The 22,635-nt window shown below is 42.5% G+C and overlaps 1 protein-coding gene across 1 annotated transcript; it reads right to left on the bottom strand.

The window, feature by feature from the left end:
- Positions 1–657: 657 nt before the first annotated feature.
- RND3 (Rho family GTPase 3) lies at positions 658–20,546 on the bottom strand. Its single transcript, XM_060626528.3, has 5 exons — positions 20,140–20,546; positions 19,570–19,657; positions 7,436–7,545; positions 4,133–4,267; positions 658–2,690 (listed from the first exon to the last, which is right to left on the bottom strand). Exons 1-5 carry the CDS (start codon positions 20,287–20,289, stop codon positions 2,439–2,441), a joined length of 735 nt encoding a protein of 244 aa, XP_060482511.1. The 5' UTR covers positions 20,290–20,546; the 3' UTR covers positions 658–2,438.
- Between the last annotated feature and the right edge of the window lie 2,089 nt (positions 20,547–22,635).

The raw sequence follows: 22,635 nt of genomic DNA, 5'->3' as shown, positions 1-22,635 counted from the left end.
CTTACATCTTTCAAGTCCCTGGAGAAGCTCATATTGTCTCCCTGTGTTATTTAGAGATGCTGCCATCAACAAGGGCTGTTTTTCTTGTCCTCTTTCCCCCCCTTCCCTGTAATTGTTGTTAATAGCTAGGTCCTGGGTCATCTACCCTACTGACCTCTGAACAAAAACATGCAATCCAAGGTGGATGGCTGGGTTAGGGACTGAGGCTGGAAGTGAGGGATGGGTTGGGGGACGGGACAAAGGGCAAGAAAGCAAACACAGCTCATAAGCAGAATTAAACGTGTGACCTGAGACTACCTCACACTGTCTCATTACTAAAGAGTTCAAGGCATTTCCATATCTTTTATCATTTAAAATTTTTTTCCATGTTTTTTAATCTTATGCAGTATCGTAACTCTTTTTCTATGATCGAACCACTTAGTCTGGTAATACTCCATTTTCTTCTTGTGATTTGAAATTGTTATGAAAAACCTCTTACCTACGCAGATTTAGCTTTTGCCCAAGAAACTTCCACCACCAGGAAGAATCAAAAACTTCCAAAGCTTACTAGTTTAGAAAACGTGAGGCTGGATGCTCTCATCATCTCCATTAAAGAACAAAACCAAACAGCTAAACCAGGAAGTAGATAATAAAGGACAAATCATATTTAGACAAAGACATGGTTACTTTTTTATTTGAAAGAAAAACAAAAGTATGTTTTAATAAATACTGCGGAAACATTGACCAAACAAACATACAAAGTGACTTCAACATTTAAAAAAATGCAACGCAAGTTCTGCTTTATAACAGTTATAACTTATTTTCTTTTTACAATATTTAAATACAGAAAGCACTTGCCAGCTATTTTGTAATACTGCCCAAAGCATAACGCTGCATCAATCAAAGCATATTATGTTGGTAAAACGTCTGTATTTCGTGGGAAATGACTGGAATGGTATTTTCTTGCAGAGACAAAACAAAGTGCTTGTAAGACAAAGGACTGAATGTTGTAATTACCTTAATCTCCTCTTCTGCTACAATTTAATGGGAGCACAGCTTCAACACTTCAAAAATGAAGCTTTATCACTGGAAAGAAAGCTCGTTTTCAACAAGCGCCAACAATAAACAGGTCAGATCTGGTTTCTCCTCTGAAAGAAGTTCTAAAAGGAACTGGTCAAAAAATATCTGTAAACTATTTTCAATGCTGATTATTTTACGGAACAACAGCAATCAAGTATTGAACACCGGCCTTGGCTGAATCTGGTTACGTGAGGAATCTGGGTAAGCAATCGCTCTATGGAATTGCCCTAGTGTAGTGTCAGGACTGACATCACACTTTTCTTCTAAGGATTCTCTAAAGCTTAGGTAAGAAGGTCCTTCTCTTAGAGACGTTCTTTTAAAGAAAGTGAAATAAACCAAGAGATATCAGATGCTGTCAACTTTGGAGCTTCATCCCAAAATAATAGGCCTTTTGCTTTGTACTTTTGGTAACTTAATTCCAGACAGCTTTACTCACAAACTGTGCTTTCTGCTACTATTCCTTCATTATCTCTTCAGGGGAAAAGAGTACCTACATTTTAGATATTTTCCCCCCTTGGATCATTTTATGACGTCAAACCAAGACACCTCTCATTTGACTTTGCACTTTCATCAATGATGGCAAAAGAAATCACACACCCTCTTTTCTAAACAGCGCACAAAAATATTACATTGAGCAATTTACCACTTTTTAATGACAATCACAATGATGAACAGAACCATCAGACTGCATAAAAACGGACACCTTTTTTCTATTTGATCTATTTGATCTTTGTAGTGCTGGTCTGCATATCTTGCCAGACTCCAAAAGCCTTTCTTTAGAACCATCTCGCTCAGCTATCTTCAGGAAGGCAAGATTTCAAAGCCTTACAAACTTTTCCTCTGGATATCCCATGGGTCCTGATACAATTTCCATTTTAATGATGAGCTAGGAGGAAATTAGATCACATCCTCTAGAAAACTAAACGCTAAGGTCACAGTGCCAGTTCCCCAGTGAGGACGGTATATTAATATATACTTTTTGTAAAGGAGATTAAAACATTTAAAAATTAAATCAAAGTAGAGATCCATGAAGAGATTGTAACAAAGAAAACAAAAACGCAAGCACCATTCAGAACGTGATTCTTCTTCTTGGAGGTCCTCTCGTTCCTCTTTATCTACTTCTAGCCCATTTGAATCTCTCTTTTTTGGCATATTTTTCAAGTCACACTTCAACACTCTTCAACGTATTCACTGAACTGCCTGTTCTACATGCCGAACCTAAGGACAGGATTCCAAAAAGATGAGCATCTTTCCAAACACCTCCTAAGCCTCCAGAATACGTGACTTTGGCTGTGCGCTTCATTCAGACTTCACCTTTCTGTTTTGTTGTTTGTGTTTTTTACACTAGACTTCCTTGTCCTCATTAAAGAGACAGAGATTCACATCACAGTGCAACTCTTCGCTTTGTCTTTTCGTAAGTCCGTAGCAACTGCAGAGAGTTCTGGTCTGCTGGGCATGTGTGAGATCCGCTTTGTGGCCCTCTGTGATTTGTTCCGCTTAACGTTTTTATTTGTCTTGTTTACACATGCCAAGGTGGCAACGTGAAAAATGTCTCTGACACTATTTTCTGACTGTAAAGCTGAGCATTCAATGTAAGTGGCTGCTCCAATCTGTTTGGCCATATTTGCCCCCTGAGAAGCAAAAGAATGGATTGCAATCAGCAATAAGTCCTTGGGAAAGTTATAAAGTGTCTTCCTAATACCACAGAATAATAATGCATTGCAAAACATTTCAAATATGTGAGCTGTGTTTTCCAAGTGTTGCTGCAAAAAAAACCCTCCAGTTTTTAAAATGCATTCTTTTGTAATAAATTATAACGTATTATTTCATAAATATTTGCAGCCAAGACTCGGTCTTAAAATGTTCAGTTATCATCACTCAGTAGACAGTGCTTGACTTCCCAGAGGTGTGAAAGCCTGATTTTTCTTGAGTCTAAATGGTGCTCAAAACTAGTCAATAGGCTGCATAAAAAACAAGGGTAAGGGGTGGAATTTAGAATCAAATTTGAAATGTATGTGATTATGTCTCAGGGCCAAAATAAACTGAGGAAATGAATAACACTGTTATGAGACCTATAACTTTGGGAAACACAAAATACAGAATTTCTAAACATGGACCGGACAGACAACCAGGGAACACAGTAATAAGCATGTGTGCATCAAAATGACTTCTTTAAGTAACTAGATTTTTATTAATTGCACGTGTAAGACAAACATGACTACGGTATTTAAAATGATGAACACTAAGGAAAATTCTAGCTATTTCAACATGAACTCTCTTTAGAATCTGGTTGTTAAGTTTTCAGAGAATGAAGTTCTGAAACAAATTCTTTCTAGATACTTGGGGGAGATGCCCACAGAAATGATGAATCTCTAAAAGACAGTTTTATGCAGTGTTCTACTTTACTGGCAATGTCCTTCTTAAGTATTTTATTGTTCTGCTGAGTGTAAAGTAAGATGACCTCTCTCACAGAGTATTACTGATTTGACCACATTTTCTCTTAGATCCATCTAACTTTAAACCCAGGAAGAGCTGCAGAGGTATACAAAGGGTAGAATATGATCCACTGTTTATATACTCAGTAACCAAATATCATGTGATTACCCTACTGAATGACAGAGCATTTCTCATTTTAAAAGATGTTTTCCAAACTCATCTTATTGATGCACACACATATCCTTATCTAATCCTCATAAAGTAAACTACTAAACAAATATTGGAACGCTTTTTGAGAGGGTCCAGCATCAAGGTACCATCAAAATCTCAGCTGAACCCTGCCCCAGATCACTTTGCGGTCTTCACAGTCTGAGCTATCAGCTGTCATGAGGGGCTTAGATGCTCGCTGTAGGAGGCATGAGGACAAAGAACGCCAGCTCTTTCCTCTGTGTTTTCAGATGGTCCACCCGGACACATGGGACTCAGAACGCACCTTACTCAAGGGTTTTTAACCTGGAGCTGACTACTGGTGGAGCCTTTAGAAAAGCAGCTACTTTTTCCTTTATTTATAATGAGTGATGTTCCACTTTCGTCATCCTTTTTGAAATCCACATTTATACACTGACAACATACATACCTGATCATATGACACTGGTGTCTGTCTGTGATTCGAGAGCTCTACTAATGTACTAACATCTGTCCGAAGGTCAGATTTGCAGCCAACCAGCAGCATTTTGGTGTTGGGGCAAAACTCCTGGATTTCACCTTTCCACTGAGGGTGTGGGAAGAGAGAAGTAAGATGAAAAATTAGCATAGTGCCGGCATCTATATATCAGCAAACAATTCCTCCACTGGCGGACGTCGGAAATGGAGACTCAAAAAGAACATTTGAAAGAAAATGTCACTTCAGATGAAGAAGCAAACTTGCCTGTATCTTTCGAGTAGATTATTAAGTTTTACTACTTTTTAAAGTGGATTCATTAAGGAACACTTATGTATGTTATTATCTCTTCTCCCTCTCTGTGACTCACTACCTATCCCTAAGCAAGAAACTTGTTGGGTGATGTCAGAAGGTAGCTCCAATAATTTCTTAATTATTGGGGTATCTCTGAAGGATAAAAGTGCCTTAGGAATAATTATATATTCTAACACATGACTGTATCCTCAGATATGTTGAGCTGGTACTTCCCAGCCTGGAAGGTTGAGAACAAGGCAGAGCCAACACAAGCACAGGTATGCATCCACAAATCCCACCAAGAAAGGCTGAACAGCCACCATGTGCCAACATTTCCAGTGAGATTTCAGGGACTGGAGACAGTGTTAATAAACAGAATGGCCTGCCTTTAAGGAACTTCCATTCAAGTGACTGAATCAACACAGATCATGAAGTTTACAAAGGCCCACCTCTAGGCTATCGGGAAGGCCTCTGGTCCTATAGCTGATATGCCCTTGAGTTAGTTTTAAATTGCATAAGTTGTTTCATATTTCAATTTAGTCCAATTTGGCTAGCTGTTTTCGTGACCTGACAAGACTTATTAGAGCCTCCAGAAATGCCTAGGAGGGAATTCCAGTTGTCCTCTTAAAGAGTGAACAGCTGACTTTGTGTGGTTTCATTTCCTCAAGCTTCAGATGACCATCATGATGGGAGACAGGGATTCAGAGTGTTCCCAGGAGAGCTCTGGCTCCTGGGGATGGGGGAATGGAAAGCCAAGATCAGGAACCAGGCTGGCTCTCCCAGCCCACACACACAAGTACACATTAAGTGATCTACTAAGTACTGTGGTCGTTACAAAGATGATTAAGACATAGCTGTGGGGGTGCCTGGGTGGCTCAGTCGGTTAAGCATCCGACTTCGGCTTAGGTCACTATCTCACGGTTCATGGGTTTGAGGCCTGAGTCGGGGTCTGTGCTGACAGCTCAGAGCCTGGAGCCTGCTTCAGATTCTGTGTCTCCCTCTCTCTCTGCTCCTCCTCCACGCACGCCCTGCCTCCCTCTCTCTCTCTCTCTCTTTCACACACAAACACAAATAAATAAACATTAAAAAGAAAGAAAGAAAGAAAGACATAGCTGTGGAATCCACCCAAGAGCAGGGTTGACAAAGTCATGTATATAATACTAGATAAGAGGGACATCCTGCCAGAGTCATTTAAAAGACCACTAAAGGGGACATCTCCAGATCTAGAGGTGTACTTTGGGCAGACAAAAAGGTACAAACATGCTTTCCACAAGAGCCTAATTTTTCTACCAAATCCCTCCTTCTCTCCTCCCTTCCTTCCAGAGTTATTTAGAAGCATCTACCATTTGCTAGATGACACTGGAGTTCGAACTGCAAGATGAATTGAAAAAGAAAAAAAGATCTATCCTGCTTTATGACACTCTAAACTCTTTGATATTCGAGGACTTAAAGACTCAATTAATCAAGACAAACCACTGCACGGGTTATCACGAGCCTTAAACTTCACACAAATGTAAAACACATTCATTAATATCTCTAAGGCCAAAGTCACTATTCATTAGGTCTTAGAAGACAAAAGCAAAATAAAATAAGAGCAAGGCTTTTGATCATAAATTATGCACAACCTGATACTACATCAAGTAAAACCTCCAGTAAATAAGCAATCTCTTTGATCTACAGACAAGCAGTAGACATGTCGTTATGTTGCTCTTCAGCGGTGTAATGACTTTGGTTTCCTTCTGCATGTCTAGCAATTGTTTACAAGCACTGAAGATAGGAAAGGTGCATTTCTGCCTGAATCTGACAAACATTAGCATTATTTGTGTTAGATAACACATTACTCAAAATTGAAAGGAGTAAAAAGAGCCTTTGATCTTTCAAGAAATTCTTATTTCATTGCGCTAACTAACTGTGTTTGTCATGTTTGGTAAAGAGACCGAGGTGAGGGGGGGAATAAATCACCTTCAAATCCTCATTTCATAATGACATCCAAGATGAGCAGTCAAACATAATAGGGGAATGTAAACTAATAAAAACACACAAAATACAAACACATTACCTTGCTCTCAACCACGGCCTTTGTCGTAGCCTTAGTGCATGGAGAAGAGGCAGGTGATCTACAGAAGGCTCTGACTCTGAAACCTCCCAGCACTCAGACCAGGACTGAGAAAACAGAGAGTGGCAAATACACGCTCATCCATGGACAAGCGTACGCCTTCTGTGACCAGCCAGGGGCTTAGTCCTAGGTTGGTGGCAGCCCAGAAACACTCCTCTCCCCCATTGGCCTCCCTAGGACTTACGATCCATCCTACAACAGGCTCCCTTCCTCCTGACCTCCCGCTGGTTCCAGCCCAAGCTTGCTCAGGTCCCTTCTCCACCTACAGAACCTATGAACCTCCAGAAACCAAATGTGTTCTTTATAGCATGTTTAAAACTACTGTTTTTATCACTCTCTGATATCTATCTGATCACTCTTCACCTTATCTAATGTCTGAAAACACACCTCCACTCCTCCTTTAACAGTACTATTTCTAATAAATAACATCATAACCAAAGCACAGCTTCTTCACCAAAACAGCTATTATTACATTTATTTCAATATATGAACTGAGGTCAAATGTAAACCTGTAAACTAAGGCACAATCTATAGGAGAAATGAAGGATGGAAAAAGAAACACATGCTTGAGAGTAATCGAATATTAATATTTTTGGCTGCACCATTTTTGCCCAAAGGGTAAAGACAGAAGCTCTTTAAAGGGCACGTACTTTCTAAAAATGAAAGAAAATTTTAAGCAGGTTCATGGTCAAAACTTTGACATATGTGTGTAGAAACGCTGCTGTAGTATGAGAGTGTTGTTTACAGCATTTTAATTACAAAATATACAGCAAAGTATTAACTGGAGTGTTTGAGCTCCCCCAGCCAACCCCCGTCTCTGTTTTACAGATGGGCCAGCACCGAACTGTGCCATTGTCTCCAGCACTTGCCTTTTTTAGCACACTGTCCAGAGTCTCTGGTCTACTGATGTCAAAGCAAATCAGCACGGCATCTGAATCTGGGTAAGAGAGAGGCCGAACGTTGTCATAGTAAGGAGAACCTGAGAAGAAACAAAGAAACACACATTTTCAGATAAAAATCCTATTTATTTGTCATCTACTAACTCTACCCTTTTGAGTTAAACCCCCTGAATATCACATGGCTCTATTCCCACCTTCTCAAATTCTTAGAGAAGAATGCAAACAAGCAACAGCCCAGTGGTAGTATATTCATTTCTACCAGAAGATAAGGCGGCCTCATTGGCATCTGTCTTAAATTCAAGGGGAGGAGCAAGGACTTTAGGCTGAAATCTGTATGGTGCAGGGTCCCCGAAGGCACCTGGGTGAAGTGTAGAGTAGAAGCATGAGGAGTCAGGTGGCCTGGGGTGCAAATCTACCTCCATCACTGAAGGAGGGGGGCAAGGCACATTTAGGGCTCTGTGTCTCTGATTCTTCATCCTAAAATGAAGATGACAACAATACCTACACCTGGGATTAAATGAACCCGGGCAATGACTGGGATTTAGTAAGGGACTGATAAGTCTCAACTATGGTTATGGTTGTATTGTTGCTATTACAAGCTGAGTGGTAGCAAGCACCGTAAATGGAGCTACTTCTTGGGAAAGAGACAAGACCTCAAGATCTCTCTGGTAATCGGATGGGATGAGTGGGGGAGGGAGGGAAGGGCCAGCTCCGAAAAGAGAACTGCAGTAAGCACAGAGTCACCCTATCTCAGTTACACGTTTGGATGAGCCACTGATTTGTGCGCTTGCTTACTTGAACTTATCCCCAAACCCTATGTGGACTCTCTTTCTGTTACAACCGAAGAATGTAAGAAATGCCATATTGGCCATGTCACTTTTCTACACAGTTCCATCTCTGAGAGTGACACTGAGGCATGATGCAGGGGTCTCGACCTGAGTTAAATCCAGGGCACCCAAAAGATTCAAGTTGCCAGCCAATTAATTTAACCACAGAAATGTCTCATTGTTTAGAAGAATTTCTATTTCTTTTAGAATCCCAAAGGATGAACAATTACATGAAGTCAATTATTGTACAATGGTGTGACTATAAAATTAAATACAGCTTGCCAATGTTATTTATTTTTTAAAATCATTTTCAGTATACTACCATTTTACAAGCATAGCATGAAAAATCATTTTACATATATAGGTATTTGACTCCAGAGGAGAAGAAGAAAATCTAAGCTACCAAAGTTTTTCTGAAACCCAATTTCATTTTGACATCACTCTCCGTTTCTAGCAGAAAAACATGACATATTGTCCCCTGATAAATCAAAACCTCGGTAGTCAAAGTCAGGAGGAGAGAAAGACTATAAAGAAGCTTTTAAAATAATCTTTTACAATTCTATCAAAACAACATTCTTCAGGAGGCTGCTCTTGAGACCTAGAAGTTACTGTGGTTAGGGTGCATCTGGCATTCACTATGCAACCCCAGGAACTCTGTGGCCTTTTCAACAGCTGCTTTCGGGATGGACAGTGACAACTCCAGGACAGCTGTGTCTACAAGCAACCAAGTAGGGAACGTTCTAGGAACCAAGAAGAAATCTAAACCAGAATTTTTCACAAGCTGCAGTAGCTCCCTACACACATCTGGAATCAGGACTCTGGTGTTACAGAGACTGACAACTGAAAGGCATTTTTCAAAAGCTTAAAGGGTTTAGAGTTAAAAAATATCAAGTCCTTTTAAAGGCATACTGGATATTAAGGCATACTGGAACGGCACTGTCTCTGAAAATGAGTTGTGACTGCTTTTGCAGCCACTAGAAGAAATTTAAGGTCAAGAGAATAATTCACAAACAACTCACTAATTTAAACATTTTTGAGAGGCATCAGAAATGAGATGGCTTATCACTGTTTCTAGGTATAATGGTTATTTCTGTATTTGTTTTGTGAAGTTCAATCTCAACCTCTCTCATTTCTGTGTTCAAAGTTAGACTTTGACTCAGCTTCTTCTGTAAATAAAGTTAGGAAATCTTTTTCAAAGTGCACAGTCAGAAAATTCCAGATTACAGAGTGGTATACAAATACCAGACACATACACAAAGACTTCCTCTGCTCTTCCAAGTTAGTAAGATATGACATGACCCCAAATTCATAGAGTACAGCTGTCTGACAATTCTGATGGCCAGGACCCTAACAGGGCCTCAGAGATCTTTCTTGGAAATCACTCACATTACAAAAGACAACTATCTCACTGTGGCTACTTTCCAGCCTCAATCAGGCCAACTGGAATTGGATGAAAGGCATATCCAGGTGCCTTCAGAACATGACCTATGTCTGGATGAGAGTATTCTATGTAACAGAGGGTATACTGATCTCCCTGTACTAAGAGTTCTCTGTGTTAACAATGGGAAGACCCAAAGACCATCTTTCCCAAATACAAACTTTAGGAAAGACAACCGGAGAATTACAAAGGTGCTAAAATAGAGTAACATCGGGACTACCAGTAAATTCCAGAGGAATGATTTCAGCATTTAGGTCACCAGGTGACCGCAGAGAATACTCCTCCCTCCGGTTGTGTCCTGGGTTCGCCTCCCCCACCCATTTTTATGGACACAAGGAGGATCTGGCTTTGTCTTCAGCCCTCAGTCAAGGCTGGAGATTCTTGCTCACTACTTTCTTTCTTTCTTTCTTTCTTTCTTTCTTTCTTTCTTTCTTTTTTAATGTTTTTATTTATTTCTGAGACAGAGAGACAGAGCATGAGCAGGGTAAGGGCAGAGAGAGAGGGAGACACAGAATCCAAAGCAGGCTCCAGGCTCTGAGCTGTGAGCACAGAGCCTGCCACGGGGCTCGAACTCACGGACTGTGAGATCATGACCTGAGCTGAGCTCGGACGCTCAACCGACTGAGCCACCCAGGAGCCCCAGTCTTGCTCACTACTTTCAAGGGAGCTGCCTTCTGTGCTCAGTGGGTATGCCCATATATCTGCAAAATATAGACAGTGGCCAGGCCTGAAAATGAAACAGTGTGCAACTGAAACCAAATTCTTATGGAGGTTTGTTTCCTCTTTTGTTTTTATTTGGTTTAGTATTTTGAATGAAAATACATTTGTGTGTAAAGGTTTTCATGGGAAGTAAAGCTCCTTGCTGGATGAAATAGAAGGGTGATTTTAAAGAGCTTTAACAAGACCCAATTAGGAATGACACTTTGATCCTGTCTTACTACTTTTGCTAATGAAAGGTACTTTTAGATCAACAAGTGTCCAAAGGTGGTAATAAAACTGATCCTCACATTTAGTACTTAGAGGTGTAATTTGTCCAACCACGAACTACAAGAGTGATTTGGCATTAAAAATAGAAAGTCCATTTCTTCATTAAATTTTTGCTAGGGTAAGGTTAGAACTTTTTTTTGGATAGAAAAACCTGTCTCCATTGTTTTGTAGTAAAGAAAAAAAAAAAAGACAAAAGACAACACAGGATTATAAGAGAATTGTTCTACCGGGAAAAATCTAGCAATTCATCAGTGAAGCAGGACCTTCAGTTAAAAAAAAAAAAAAAAATCCTGTGTGATTTGACAGTGTTCACTCTGTGTTTAAGCACTTTGAATTCTTCCCTATCTATAAAGCCCATGCTACTACACAAAGGAAGTGAGAAAAGCAAAGCTGGAGAGTCAGGGTGTAATCACTGGCATCCGGGGATAACTCTCCAGCCAAGGAGAAATGAAGAGGAATTCCAGGAATGCCCCTGTGAAGTGACAAGCAACATGGAAAGGCAGAAGTGACAGGAAAGTGAGGAGCAGAAAGCAAGCCGATGAAATGGACAGTATCTGCTTCGTACTCCTATATCCCTCCAGAAAAGTCTTAAAACATTCTGCTAGCCAAACGGCCAAAAAAAAAAAAAAAAAAAAAACCAGCAAAAAACAAAACAAAACAAAACAAAAACAAACAAACAAACAAAGTCTATAGATTTAAAAGATGCACGTGAAAAGCTTCCAGGGTAAGTGTAGAACTGAACATGGCACACAGAAGAGCGCCAATCATTATGTAGTCAAGTACTGAACTAGACCCACCCTACATGGTAGGTACTGAGGTTCATATGGTAGGTGCTCCAGTATCCAGGAATGTTCCCAGGCCTAATTCAGTTAGTCTAAGCTTTGCTTGTCAAATACAACTTGTTCTCAGCATGTGAAATGGTCTCCATGCATATGGGAATTTCCACATGCTGCATGTCTCTTACACTACATGAAACTCTTAAGCACACAGCACCATTCCAAAGTCCTTTCTAATCACCTATCAGAACACCAAAAGGAAAACTCCAGGAAACTCTATATTGTAAAGAAACAACCATGCCACATGTGTAAAATGTGCCCACTTCCCCCCCCCCTCCCCGGCACCCCCGCCCCATATAGTCAGAGGGCTTTGCTCTGGGTAAACTGGAATAAGTGCACGTTTGGGGTTCTCTTGAGTTCAAGTTTGGCAAACATCAGCAAAGTTCCAAAAACGTTTTTGAAACTTCAGGTCTAACCATCTTTGTCTTCAGGATCATTAATTCTAGGTGACAGCAATACTTCCAGCCCAAGAATAGTCACCAAATGCCTCACCCAGAAACTAATTCTGCAGACACATACCTGCTTGTTTAAGTCATCCTTGCACAAAGATAGAACACACCATATATGCACATACTTAAATGTATATGTCAGAAGATTCATGCCCAAAAGGGAGGCTTTATGGAAGCTTTTGCAAAACCAGTTCAAACGCTGAGGCTTTACAGGAGCTTGAGAACCGCAAACCCTTCTAAATATTTCATAATTGAAATACTCTTTTCCTTGAACCTGAAATTGAAAAGTTTCCCCTTCCCCAAAAAGAAATCCCTACCAAGAACAGTAAAATTTGGAATGTTGAATAATTTTGGCAGAGAAAACATATTAACTTTTGGTAGTTTTAGTGACTAGCAAGAGAACATCTGTACCAGAAAGCAGCTACCATGCGAGCCTCTATGATCTGCCCAATTATTACCAGATTCCATTTCCTCATGCCGTCTCTACTCAGAGTGAAAGCTTCAAGTCAGCAATAATCTCAAGAATGTGAATCAAGTCTGGGCAGAACTTTCGTGTCTGGCTCAGTACAAGACTCTGTTGAATTCATTTTCCCAAGGAGTCTGAAGGATAAGCGCCATGCCTGTAAAAATGCAGCAAACATTCCCAGAGAGGCTATTTCCTTTATTTCTTTATAGGTTCAGATTAACAGGAATTATGAACAGATTTTATGAAAATGTGAGGGCATTTCTGTGTTGCTACAAAAATACAATCTATGTTCTCAATTTCTGGGGACAATGCAGTTACATAGTTAGAGAAGAGGTCAAAGAAGTAGAAATGATTGCTATTTTTGAGCTTTACATAAAGCTTTAGCTTAAACTTTAAACTCCTAATCTTATTGAGATACTTAAAAAATAGAAGAATGAAAATACTTTATGTAAAGTAGAACCATGGGAGGTCACAGAACTTGAGGGATAAGGGTAGACAGGCATTTTAAAAATTACATTATCATTCTGTAACAGATTGAAGATTTTGTGTTTTATATTATACGTAAGTGTGTGATTCCTTGGAGGAGAGGCCCATGAGCAAGTCCACCTTGCCACATGCTATGTCATCAGGCTCATTTTTCAAAACCAATGTATACAACACCTGCTAAAACTTCTGAGGCAGCTTACCCTCCATCCATGTCAATGAAATTTCTGTTTTGTCATGGGTGTCTCTGAGTAAAGTTGCCAATATATAGTAACTGAGAAGATGTTTAAAGGGCATCAGGGGCACCTGGGGCACCTGGGTGGCTCAGTCTGTTAAGTGTCAGACTCTTGATTTAGGCTTGGGTCATGATCTCACAGTTAGTGAGATCAAGCCCCATGTTGGTTTTTGTGCTGACAGCGCAGAGCCTGCTTGGGATTCTCTCTTTTCCTCTCTATCTCTGCCCCTCCCCTGCTCATGCCTGTGCATGCATGCTCTCTCTTTCAATGAATAAACATTTTTAAAAAACAAATACAAATATAAAGGGCATCAGAAAATGGCTAAGGTACTACCAGTTCAGCAGGCATAGCCACCAGCTCTCCAATGAGCTAACTGGAGAAACTACTGGTCCTTGGTGTCATATCTACATGCAGGAACTGGATTAATGAGGAAATATCTGGCTATTTCAGGTGGCATCAGAATAACTAAACTGGATATCTCACCGAAATGTGCAACGTAGCAAGAAACAAGATTGGGGGGGGGGGGGGGAACACACCAGACTAAATGAGATTTAAAAATAGGTCTAGAGATAGATAAGGACTTAGAAAGAGAATTTATACCCTTTTTTTAAAAATACATGGTGGACAAATCTCCAAATGTAGTTTTATATATTGCTTATTGGAAATCACCGTACAAATTCAGAGCTCTCTGTTTTGCCTTAATCCACATCTCTTACAGAGTTTCAGTGTGAAAACTGCATTGAGCCTGGTTTTGAAACACTAAGCTAGTAGGGATCATTACCACCTTATGATCTAACTGGTTTTCTGCAATTTGTCCCTTGATATTCACATCACAAGTCCTCGTGCTTCTTTGGCTTCTTTGTAAATTCTCTCTCTCCCTTTCTCTCACAATGTCAAGTTAAGTGAGAATTCTTCAACTTTCAGAATCTTGTTTTCACTGATAGCCCTTAAGTGTAGGCATGTTTCCAAGTGGGAGGGATGTTAAAGACTTCTTAAGAATTGAGTCAACTTCTAGAGATAAGGATGGAATTGTGGTGGGCTTCAGTGAGAATGAGTGAGAATGAGTCAGGGGGCTTGGGCTGGCCCCATGGCCCTCAGTTACTCTTTGGATCTTTTTGCTGGGAGGTGAATCCAGCTTTCAAACCTTTAGATTCACCCTCCTATAAACAAGGACTGCAGTACCAAGGAGGAGGCCATTACTACCTTGCAGGCAGGAACTGCTTTGCAATATACCCTCCCTTGCTCCCACAGCCTCTACCAGAATTCCTGCACACAGAATACCCTAAAAAGCATTTACTGGTTTTATAATCATTTCTGTAAGTCTTGTCTTGCTATGTTAATTTACATGTCAAATCACAAGAAAAGGGACCAATGAACTATTTATTTTGAAGCTGCTTTTCTGAAGTAAATACACACTAATCCCCAACATTGCTGCAACACTTCTTTCTCTGTAAAGCAGTATCTCAGTACAGTGCTTGCCACAAAGACCATTTTTCAAATGTGATGTATAAGGTACAAATACAATATGCATTGACTTGTGTTTGTAGAGGAGTATGTCCTCAAAGTCAGGCCAGGAGTAATTAAGATTTCTCTTTCTTCCTTTGTCCTATAAGTCTAAAAATTAAAGAAAACTATATTTTCTGTTACTCTGCTAAAAACTAATACAGGAAGTGCTAACTTTAGCACTCATGGACTAAAAGCAGCTTGCATCATGACAAGATTCAAAACAGTGTTCATGAGGCAATGGCACAGTTATTGTAGAGGAATTTTAGCAGCTGAATTGAGTAGTTTATAAGTAATAGTATGCCTTAAATAAAGTGGACATTAACGTGCATTGGTTAAAAGCTGGCATGAACGATTATTACTCCCTAAATTGCGTGTGCTGAAATTACACTGCAATCAAATCACTTAGGAAAAGATACGGTGATCCTCAAATGGCTGAGTTTCCATTATTAGGAGGCATTTGGCTTCATGCTACAAACTGCCTCTGTGTTTGGCAAATGTGGCACATTCTGATATTAGAACATTCACATTCAAGATATTAGAACTACTTTGGTCTCACTTACCACTTCAAAATGTTGAAACCATTACCCAGTGTTTTGCAGAAACTCAATGAGTGAATTTGAGAATCATTCAGAGCATTTCTGCAACTATTAACACAAATACTCATCTTATCAATGAAAAGGGAATTTTTCTCATTAAAATCAATTAAGGATGGACCGGCATCCAAAGACTACCTTTAAAAATCCCCCCTTTTAGAGAATTTATGGTGGCATTATTTAAAAGGTTTTGTTTCCTGGCCGGCAGGAGGGGGGGGTGCGGCTGGAATAACTTCAAGCAGCTGGCAAATTGCCATTTGTGGTTGCTCTAATTGGGGTGTACACTGAGGGTGGGAGGGGGAAAGTGTTTCCTACCTGAGGAGGATCCAAAGGATGTATCAGCACTAGTGATGCCTGACAAGGGAAATACACTGCAACCAGGTGGAACAGTGGACTTGAGTTCAAGAACCTGACAAAATTAGCTCAACATAGGTTGAATATTAGCTACACTAGGCAGGGAGAGCTTCCTTTTCCCCACCCCCTGCCCTACCAGGGTTCTATGACTCTTAGGAGCAGGACTGTATAATAATACTGCATCTCTAAGGCTTAACAGAAAGCCTATTCATGGTAGGTAAGGAAAGGAAGAAAGAAGGAAGGGATGGAGGGAGGGAGAGGGACAGAAAGAGACAGAGAGAGAGGTGGTGAGGGAATGGAAAGAACTGTCAAGTTACTGTGCCTCAAAAAGTGGGAAAGAATTCTCTTCTCTTGGTGCAAAGAGGTCCCACATATTCTAATTCCATTTGATGTTCTTTCCTCTACCCAAATTGGCACTTTTGCCTATGCATAATTCCATGACTGCTGGGCGGGGGAAGGAGACCCCTTATGAGAAGCTGTCCAAGTACAGAAGTCAGCAAAGAGAACTGCTTTCTACGTAACAGAAGTTAGGTATACCTCATTTTTCCTATTAATCTTTAACTTTCACAAAGTTCCAGAAGGAGGGAAAAATCTGGCATTTAGGACTTTAGAGTCTTGGGCTTGAATGTTCTCTCCAGAGTTAAACTGATTGATAGCAGTTGGAAAAAATAAATGTATCAGAATGCATCAGGCATATGCAATTATTTTCACAACCTGAACTAAACAAATGTCTTAGTGGGCAAAGAAAATGTCAAATATTTGTCAAAAAATAATCCTGTTTGGAAATTTGTCACAAAAACCTTGAGATGAAGTAGAAAAATTTTCGGAATTTGATATGATGAGCCTCTGATGAAGTGGCTCTTGTTAGATGCCTTTCGCTCGTGAATGATAAACCATTTTAGGTGAAAATAATCTATTTCGTAGAATTTAACCAGTACTTGGTGGCTATGCTTAGTTAACATTTCACTTCACATCAACATAATAGGATTCTAAATAATACCCTTGTCCCTTTTTTTTCCATTTGTATAAATCTAAATTTCAACTAAGATTTCATTACTGGCTAATTCTGCAGTGTGATGTTTTCTTAATCACGGTTTTTTCAAACCTTTATGTTTGAGTTAAACATGCATAGTTTTTGTTACGTTAAATAAAAATAAAAGTGATTATTTTATTACAGACTTCATTTCAGGTGATTATCTTTAATCTGATGAAAGGCAGTGTTTATAAAGTTGCCATTCTTTGCGCACAGGTAATTCAGTGGTAATGAACGTCAGGGAATCTTATCTCCTTGGAAACTATGCATACAATTATTCATTTGTTCATTTAACAGATTTTCCTGGGTGACTACTGTGTGCAAGGCGTGCTACATGTGTAGCATCATCATAGGGTGTACAAACTATTGAGTTTGGATTAAATATTTGAGGATATCTGAAGTGTTATTTATCTGCACATGTGAAGCATAGCCTCAACTATAAACTGACCACATTTTGTTTGTTTTCTAGCATTTGAAAAAACAATGTGCCTTTTCTTCCCTAAAAAAAAAAAAAAAAAAAAAAAAAAAAAAAAAGTCACTTTAGCTCTTTGGTCGCCTAATCTAAAACCTCCATTGGTGGTCCTGTGACTCATGGAGCGTGACACAGGGGAGGCATAACCCGCATTCCTGTAGGCCCAGCCATGCCTCCTCCCTACCCAAACGAGTCTCCTTCCTAACTCCACTAGGAAGCAGTGGCTCTGTTCAGAACCTGGCTTGCTTTGTAGGTGGTGAAAACCCCAGCAACGGGTGCCAGATCCATTGAGACTAAGAGCTGAAGGCAACCAACGTCCTGGGAAACAAAAAGACTTGCCTGTCTGGCATACTAAGGCCAAGAAGTATACAGCTGGGAGAGACCCTGCACATTGTCTAGCTCTGTATCTTTTCAGATGATGAAATGAGGCTCAGGGAGGTAGAGATTTGCACACAGAAAGCCCTGGTAACCAGTAGCTAAGATCTAAACACAGGTTTTTATCAAAGATGAGATCAGATTTACAGACCCCAAGACTAAAGAATTCTTATCATGCATTAGGTCCAAAGAGACTGGAGGAGGGTAAGTACCGATGCTAATTACCGGTACCATACCAGCGGTACTGCACTCTAGGTATAACAAATATCATGATGTCTGGGAATCAGAGCCCATTAAATACTAGGCTATGTAACAATTCTGATAATAGGAGCTATTGAAATAAGAAAACACTGCAATTCTATCAACACCTTCCCCATAGTTGTGAGACCGTGTGCACACCCCGATACAGTACAGGGTGAGGTTCTGGTTCTGCTCTCCTTGGCCAAGCTTGAGGAAGAGCCTGCCTCTCCAGGGGGTAACAGAATCAGTGCTTCTCACTGCAACACTAGGAGCATCTGGCACCGGCCTTGAGAGGCGCTCGTGCGAGACTTCTCCTTTGCCTTTGTGCACGGACTGCCTCTGGCGACCCTGTCAGTCTGGTATCTTCCTCGTGTTCTTTAATCCCCTGAGTCCCTCGGGGCCTCCAGAGGTTAAAACCGAGGGCTGCGTGAAGCTCGCACAGTCCAGAAGCACCTCCACGAGGCCACTCCCAGCTGGGCTCAGGCCCACCTCTGGGGCCTCCCTGCCTGACCGCAACGCTTGCGTGTTGGCACTTGTGCGCTCCTCCAAGCTAGTTTCACCCGGGATTTGGCTCGGTTTGCCCGCAGCAGCCCAACTCCCCAAGCTCCCAGAACTAAGCGCGGGGACCGTCAACGGCCTTCCCGGTGGCTCCTCCTCCTCCAGAGGTGTCACCCTTCTGGGAAACGGTACTCCTCCCTCTCACCCCCGCCCAGCACTGCTGGGGGTGGGCGGGAACCGGTGCCAGCCGGTGATTCCAGGTCGAGCCTCCCGCCCTCACCAAGCTTGACCCAGCCCAAACCCCTAATAGCCACGCGCTGGGAGCCTCCCCACCGCGGGGTACCGGGCCCTCTCTACCACCGCGCGCCAGGTAGGTGGGTGGGCGCGTAGGAGGCGATAACCCGCCCTTGAACCCCAGACCCTTGAAAATAATTTACCACGACGCCAATAATTCAACTAGACAGGAAGGTCAAAGGCGAATTGTGCTGCCCGCGGCCTTATAGGCTGGCAGAGGGTGATGCAACGGGGGTCAGGAGGGAAGGGCGAGGGCCGGGGGTGGGGGGTGCGTGCGGCGGCGTGATCACTGGGGGCTAGCGGGGGTGTCGGACCTACAGATTCGCGCCGAGGCTACGCGGGTGGCCGGCAGCGGGAGACAAGGGCAGGCGACCGCTGGGCCCGGTGCTGCCCGCGCCACCAGCGCATTCCTGGCAGTAGGCGTCACGAGCGCCGCGGTTGCTTGCGCTCACGTTACAATCCCTCCAAGCGCTGAATACACACGTAACTGCGTCGCTTCAGGGATTTTCTCCCACCTCCCACTACTACCGCTGCGCTCCCAGCCTCTCCGACAACCATCAGGTTAGATCCCGGAGGGGCGCCCGTCGCGAGCCAGGTAGTTCTGAGGCGCCGCACGCATCTCCCCAGTACCGGGCCACCTTGGCCGCCCACAGGCGACTCCGGCATAACACCCCCACCCCCACCCTGGGCCCAGCCGCTCCCCGGCCACCTGGCTACAAGCAGTTCCCACGGCGGGGTCACCCAGCGGGCACACAGCGCCCTTCTCTCCCCTCCCTGCCATTCCTCCCTACCCATTGTCTCCCCCCACCCCCACCCAGAAGGGACAAAATTTTCACCGAGCAGGGACTGCGGGAATCCCACGGAAGAGGCAAAGTTAACCCAGGGGCGCCGAGGGCGCTGGTGGTGCGCGGTTGTGTGCTTGGGAGTGAGCCACGCGCGGGGTCGCGAGACCCGCCGCGCGCCCTGGAGCTGCTGGAAACCCGCCCCGAGGGCCACGCGGTCCGATGACTCTCTTACCCGAAGTGTCCCACAGGCTCAATTCTATTCTTTGTGTGTCGATTTCAAAACTGGCCGTGTAATTCTCAAACACTGTAGGGACGTAATTCTGGACAAACAAAATGGACAGAGGAAGGGAAGAGGGCAAAGAGATTATCTAAAATGTACGACACCCACAGAACACCCTCCGAAAATCGCTTCCTCACTCCCCAATTAAAAAAAAAAAAAAACATATATAATGTCGCACACACCAGATCACACACTAACCACGCAGACCCCTTCCGAAACCCCTGACTCACCACCCGCACCACCCTGCTCTCCAAGACCTGAGGATCCAAACCTCCCAACCCAGGGTTCCGCACACATGACTGAACAAGTTTCAGAAGCTAATAGAATGTGAAGATGCGTCCCCTACACGCTTCCAGCTCACTTTCCCTTTCCGGGCAGTCTAACCAGGGGGAAAGTTGTAAGAAAGACTGCTTAAAAAAAGAAAATCGGGTGACGGAGGAAAAGCAAGGAGAAGCCCAACTCAAGACTGGGGGATTCCCGAGGGCCGACCCCCTCCTCCAAGCCTCCGCCGGCCACACTCACCTCGGGGAAGCAGTCTTTGGCGAAGACATGCAGCAGCGCAGTTTTCCCACACTGACTGTCTCCCACCACTACTATCTTGCATTTCACGTTCTGATTAGGATCCATGATAGATTTACTAGATAATTTCTGGCTGGCTCTTCTCTCCTTCATTGATCTTGCCTTATTTTCTCTTGGAACAGGAATTGTCTCTTAAGAGGAAAAAATATATATATTTCTCTCTATATAAAAAACATATAAAAATAAAACGCAAAGCTGGTGGGAACTCCTGAAGCGCAGCGCAGATGAGGGGCTAGAGGAGCAGGCTCGTTACTCCCCTCCAACAAGTTTTATGCCTGACTCCACACCGCGCTTCCCAAGTCCAATTCCGATCCGACTGCTTTGTTTCACGCTCTCTGCGCGGCTTTATACGCCCGGCCTTCCAATCCTCTTTCTCAATGAGAGAAGGAAACTGATCCGCCTCCTCCCCTTTTATGGAGCCTGGGAGCAAGCGCCGTCTGGTTACAGGCGGAAAATGTAAACAGTGCGCCCTCTAGGGTGACCGTGCGGGATCTATTTCCCTATTAAGTCTATGGCAACTTGGAGATCCCAGCGTTGCTTAGCCGATGGATAGGAGGGTACAAGTCCAGAAGGAGATGGGAAATGGGGATCTGTGCATATTGATTTTTAGTAGGATTTCTTTAAAACGTTTTAGTAGGGGCTGCTTTCCATAAGCCTCATGAACATTGATGAAAGCAAAAACATTTCTCACCAAAGTTAAAACATAGTTTAAAAACATAAGAGGCAAATCTTGGGTTGGGAAGGGTTAAGTGTTTTTTTTTTTTTTTTTTTTTTTTTTTTTTTTTTTAAGAAAGAAATGGTTTGTATCACGTATATAGGCCATGGAACAATAGCTAAGCCAGGCTATTTCAGAAGCGGGAACTGGCTTGTCTGGGTCACAGCAACACACTGGTTTCTGAAAGCTGTCAGTTTCAGTCACTCAGGAGAAGGCACAAAGGTCTGGGGGTGTGGGTAGAAGAGGTGGAAACAGAGAAAAGAAGATTCTTATAACTCAGTGCAAAAACCATTAGAGACTCAGCCCTAATGCACTAGGGACCCAAGCACACAAGGCAGCCCTTGCCCCTCTTGCAGTGAGGAGATTCGGTAGGAGGGGTTCTGATCCTGCCTTTATTTCCTCTATCTGTAGCCTCCCCCTCCCTAGAATCAAAGCAACTTCAGCTGTACCCAGAAAACACAAATATTCTTACTTGGAAAATGCAGGTACAACTTTCAGCTCCCTCCCCACCTCTTCCTCACATCCATCCTTCTCTCCACCCACCCCAAAAGTCTGAAAGAGGAGTAAAAATGGCCTTGCATTTGTTCTTTTTTCCCTATAAGAGGTCCTTCTTTTCTCATCTTCATCTTCTGTGCTTCAAATGGAAAGATTTCAAATATTAAATTTTAGTAAGGACAGGGACACCTGGGTGGCTCAGTCGGTTAAGCGCTCTGACTCTTAATTTCCACTCAGGTCATGATCTCATGAGGTTGAGCCCCACATTAGGCTCAGGGCTGGGGGTGGAGCCTGCTTAAGGTTCTCTCTCTCCCGCTCTCTCTTCCCCTTCCCCACGTTCTCTCTCCCCTCGCCACACACACAAAAAATTGTAGTAAGGACACTGGCCAAAAATCTCATAGGTACCCCTATGGAGACTTCTAGGATTATAAAGGAGAAGGTGAGGTGAAAACCCACAGTGTTCAGTATGGGGAATGAAAAGGCACACAGAAAGGGGGTTAGAAGCACGGATATAAGTATTGGATGCTAAGACCATGAAGCCTCATGGGTCCAAGGATGGTCTTGTCTTCCTTTCAGACCTGAGAAAATGGTGCCCTAACCCAAAGGAAGACTGTGACTCAGACCCAGCGTGTGGGTCTGTGTTTACATACATGCTGGGCTAAACCACAGAGAAAGGGATAGCTGACCCTAATCAGGTTCCCAAAGCAGCATTGGCCAAAGTTTCCTCTGCAGAACTTTAATGCTCCTCACAAAAAGTGTCCTGTGTCCCAATGAGTAGTGGAGACACTGTGCCCATATCAATCCTTGAAGATGCGCCAAGCACTTTGACATGTTACAGACTCTAAAACGTTCTAGGGAAAAGTAGCCTACTTAACATAGTTTAACCCAGCTTTTCCCAAATCTACTTCAGTACAGGAAACTTTTATCAAATTATTTGCTAGTTCATTTGAGAAGCAATGGGCACTGTGGTTGGGGGCAGGAGGACACAAAGAAGTGTATCTGGGTGACCTTATTCAACCTCTCTAAGCCTCAATTTCATTGTCTGTAAAATAGGAATCTTAATAGTAATGATGAGGAAATGCAAGCGAATTTTGCAGAATAGTTTCTGGCACAGTAAAGAATCTCCAATCTATTTTATATTTTGCATGTAACTCTTATTTACACGTCTTAGAATTATTGAACATATCTTGGGAAATACTGTCCTCATTAGTGGACTCACTAATTGGAAC

This window comes from Panthera onca, chromosome C1, assembly GCF_046562875.1.
Source record: "Panthera onca isolate mPanOnc1 chromosome C1, mPanOnc1 haplotype 2, whole genome shotgun sequence".
Lineage (NCBI taxonomy): Eukaryota > Metazoa > Chordata > Mammalia > Carnivora > Felidae > Panthera > Panthera onca.
Note: the sequence above shows the minus strand (reverse complement) of the source record. Positions and strands in the feature narration are given on the sequence as shown.

Bases quoted from the DNA above. Each gene is read 5' to 3' on its own strand.
- RND3 (XM_060626528.3), bottom strand. From the start codon at position 20,289: ATGAAGGAGAGAAGAGCCAGCCAGAAATTATCTAGTAAATCTATCATG. The intron at 4,268-7,435 runs GCAAGTGCTGGA...CCACACCCTCAG, and splicing joins TGGACAGTGTGCTAAAAAAG to TGGAAAGGTGAAATCCAGGA. The intron at 2,691-4,132 runs GTATGTATGTTG...TTTGCTTCTCAG, and splicing joins CACCAGTGTCATATGATCAG to GGGGCAAATATGGCCAAACA.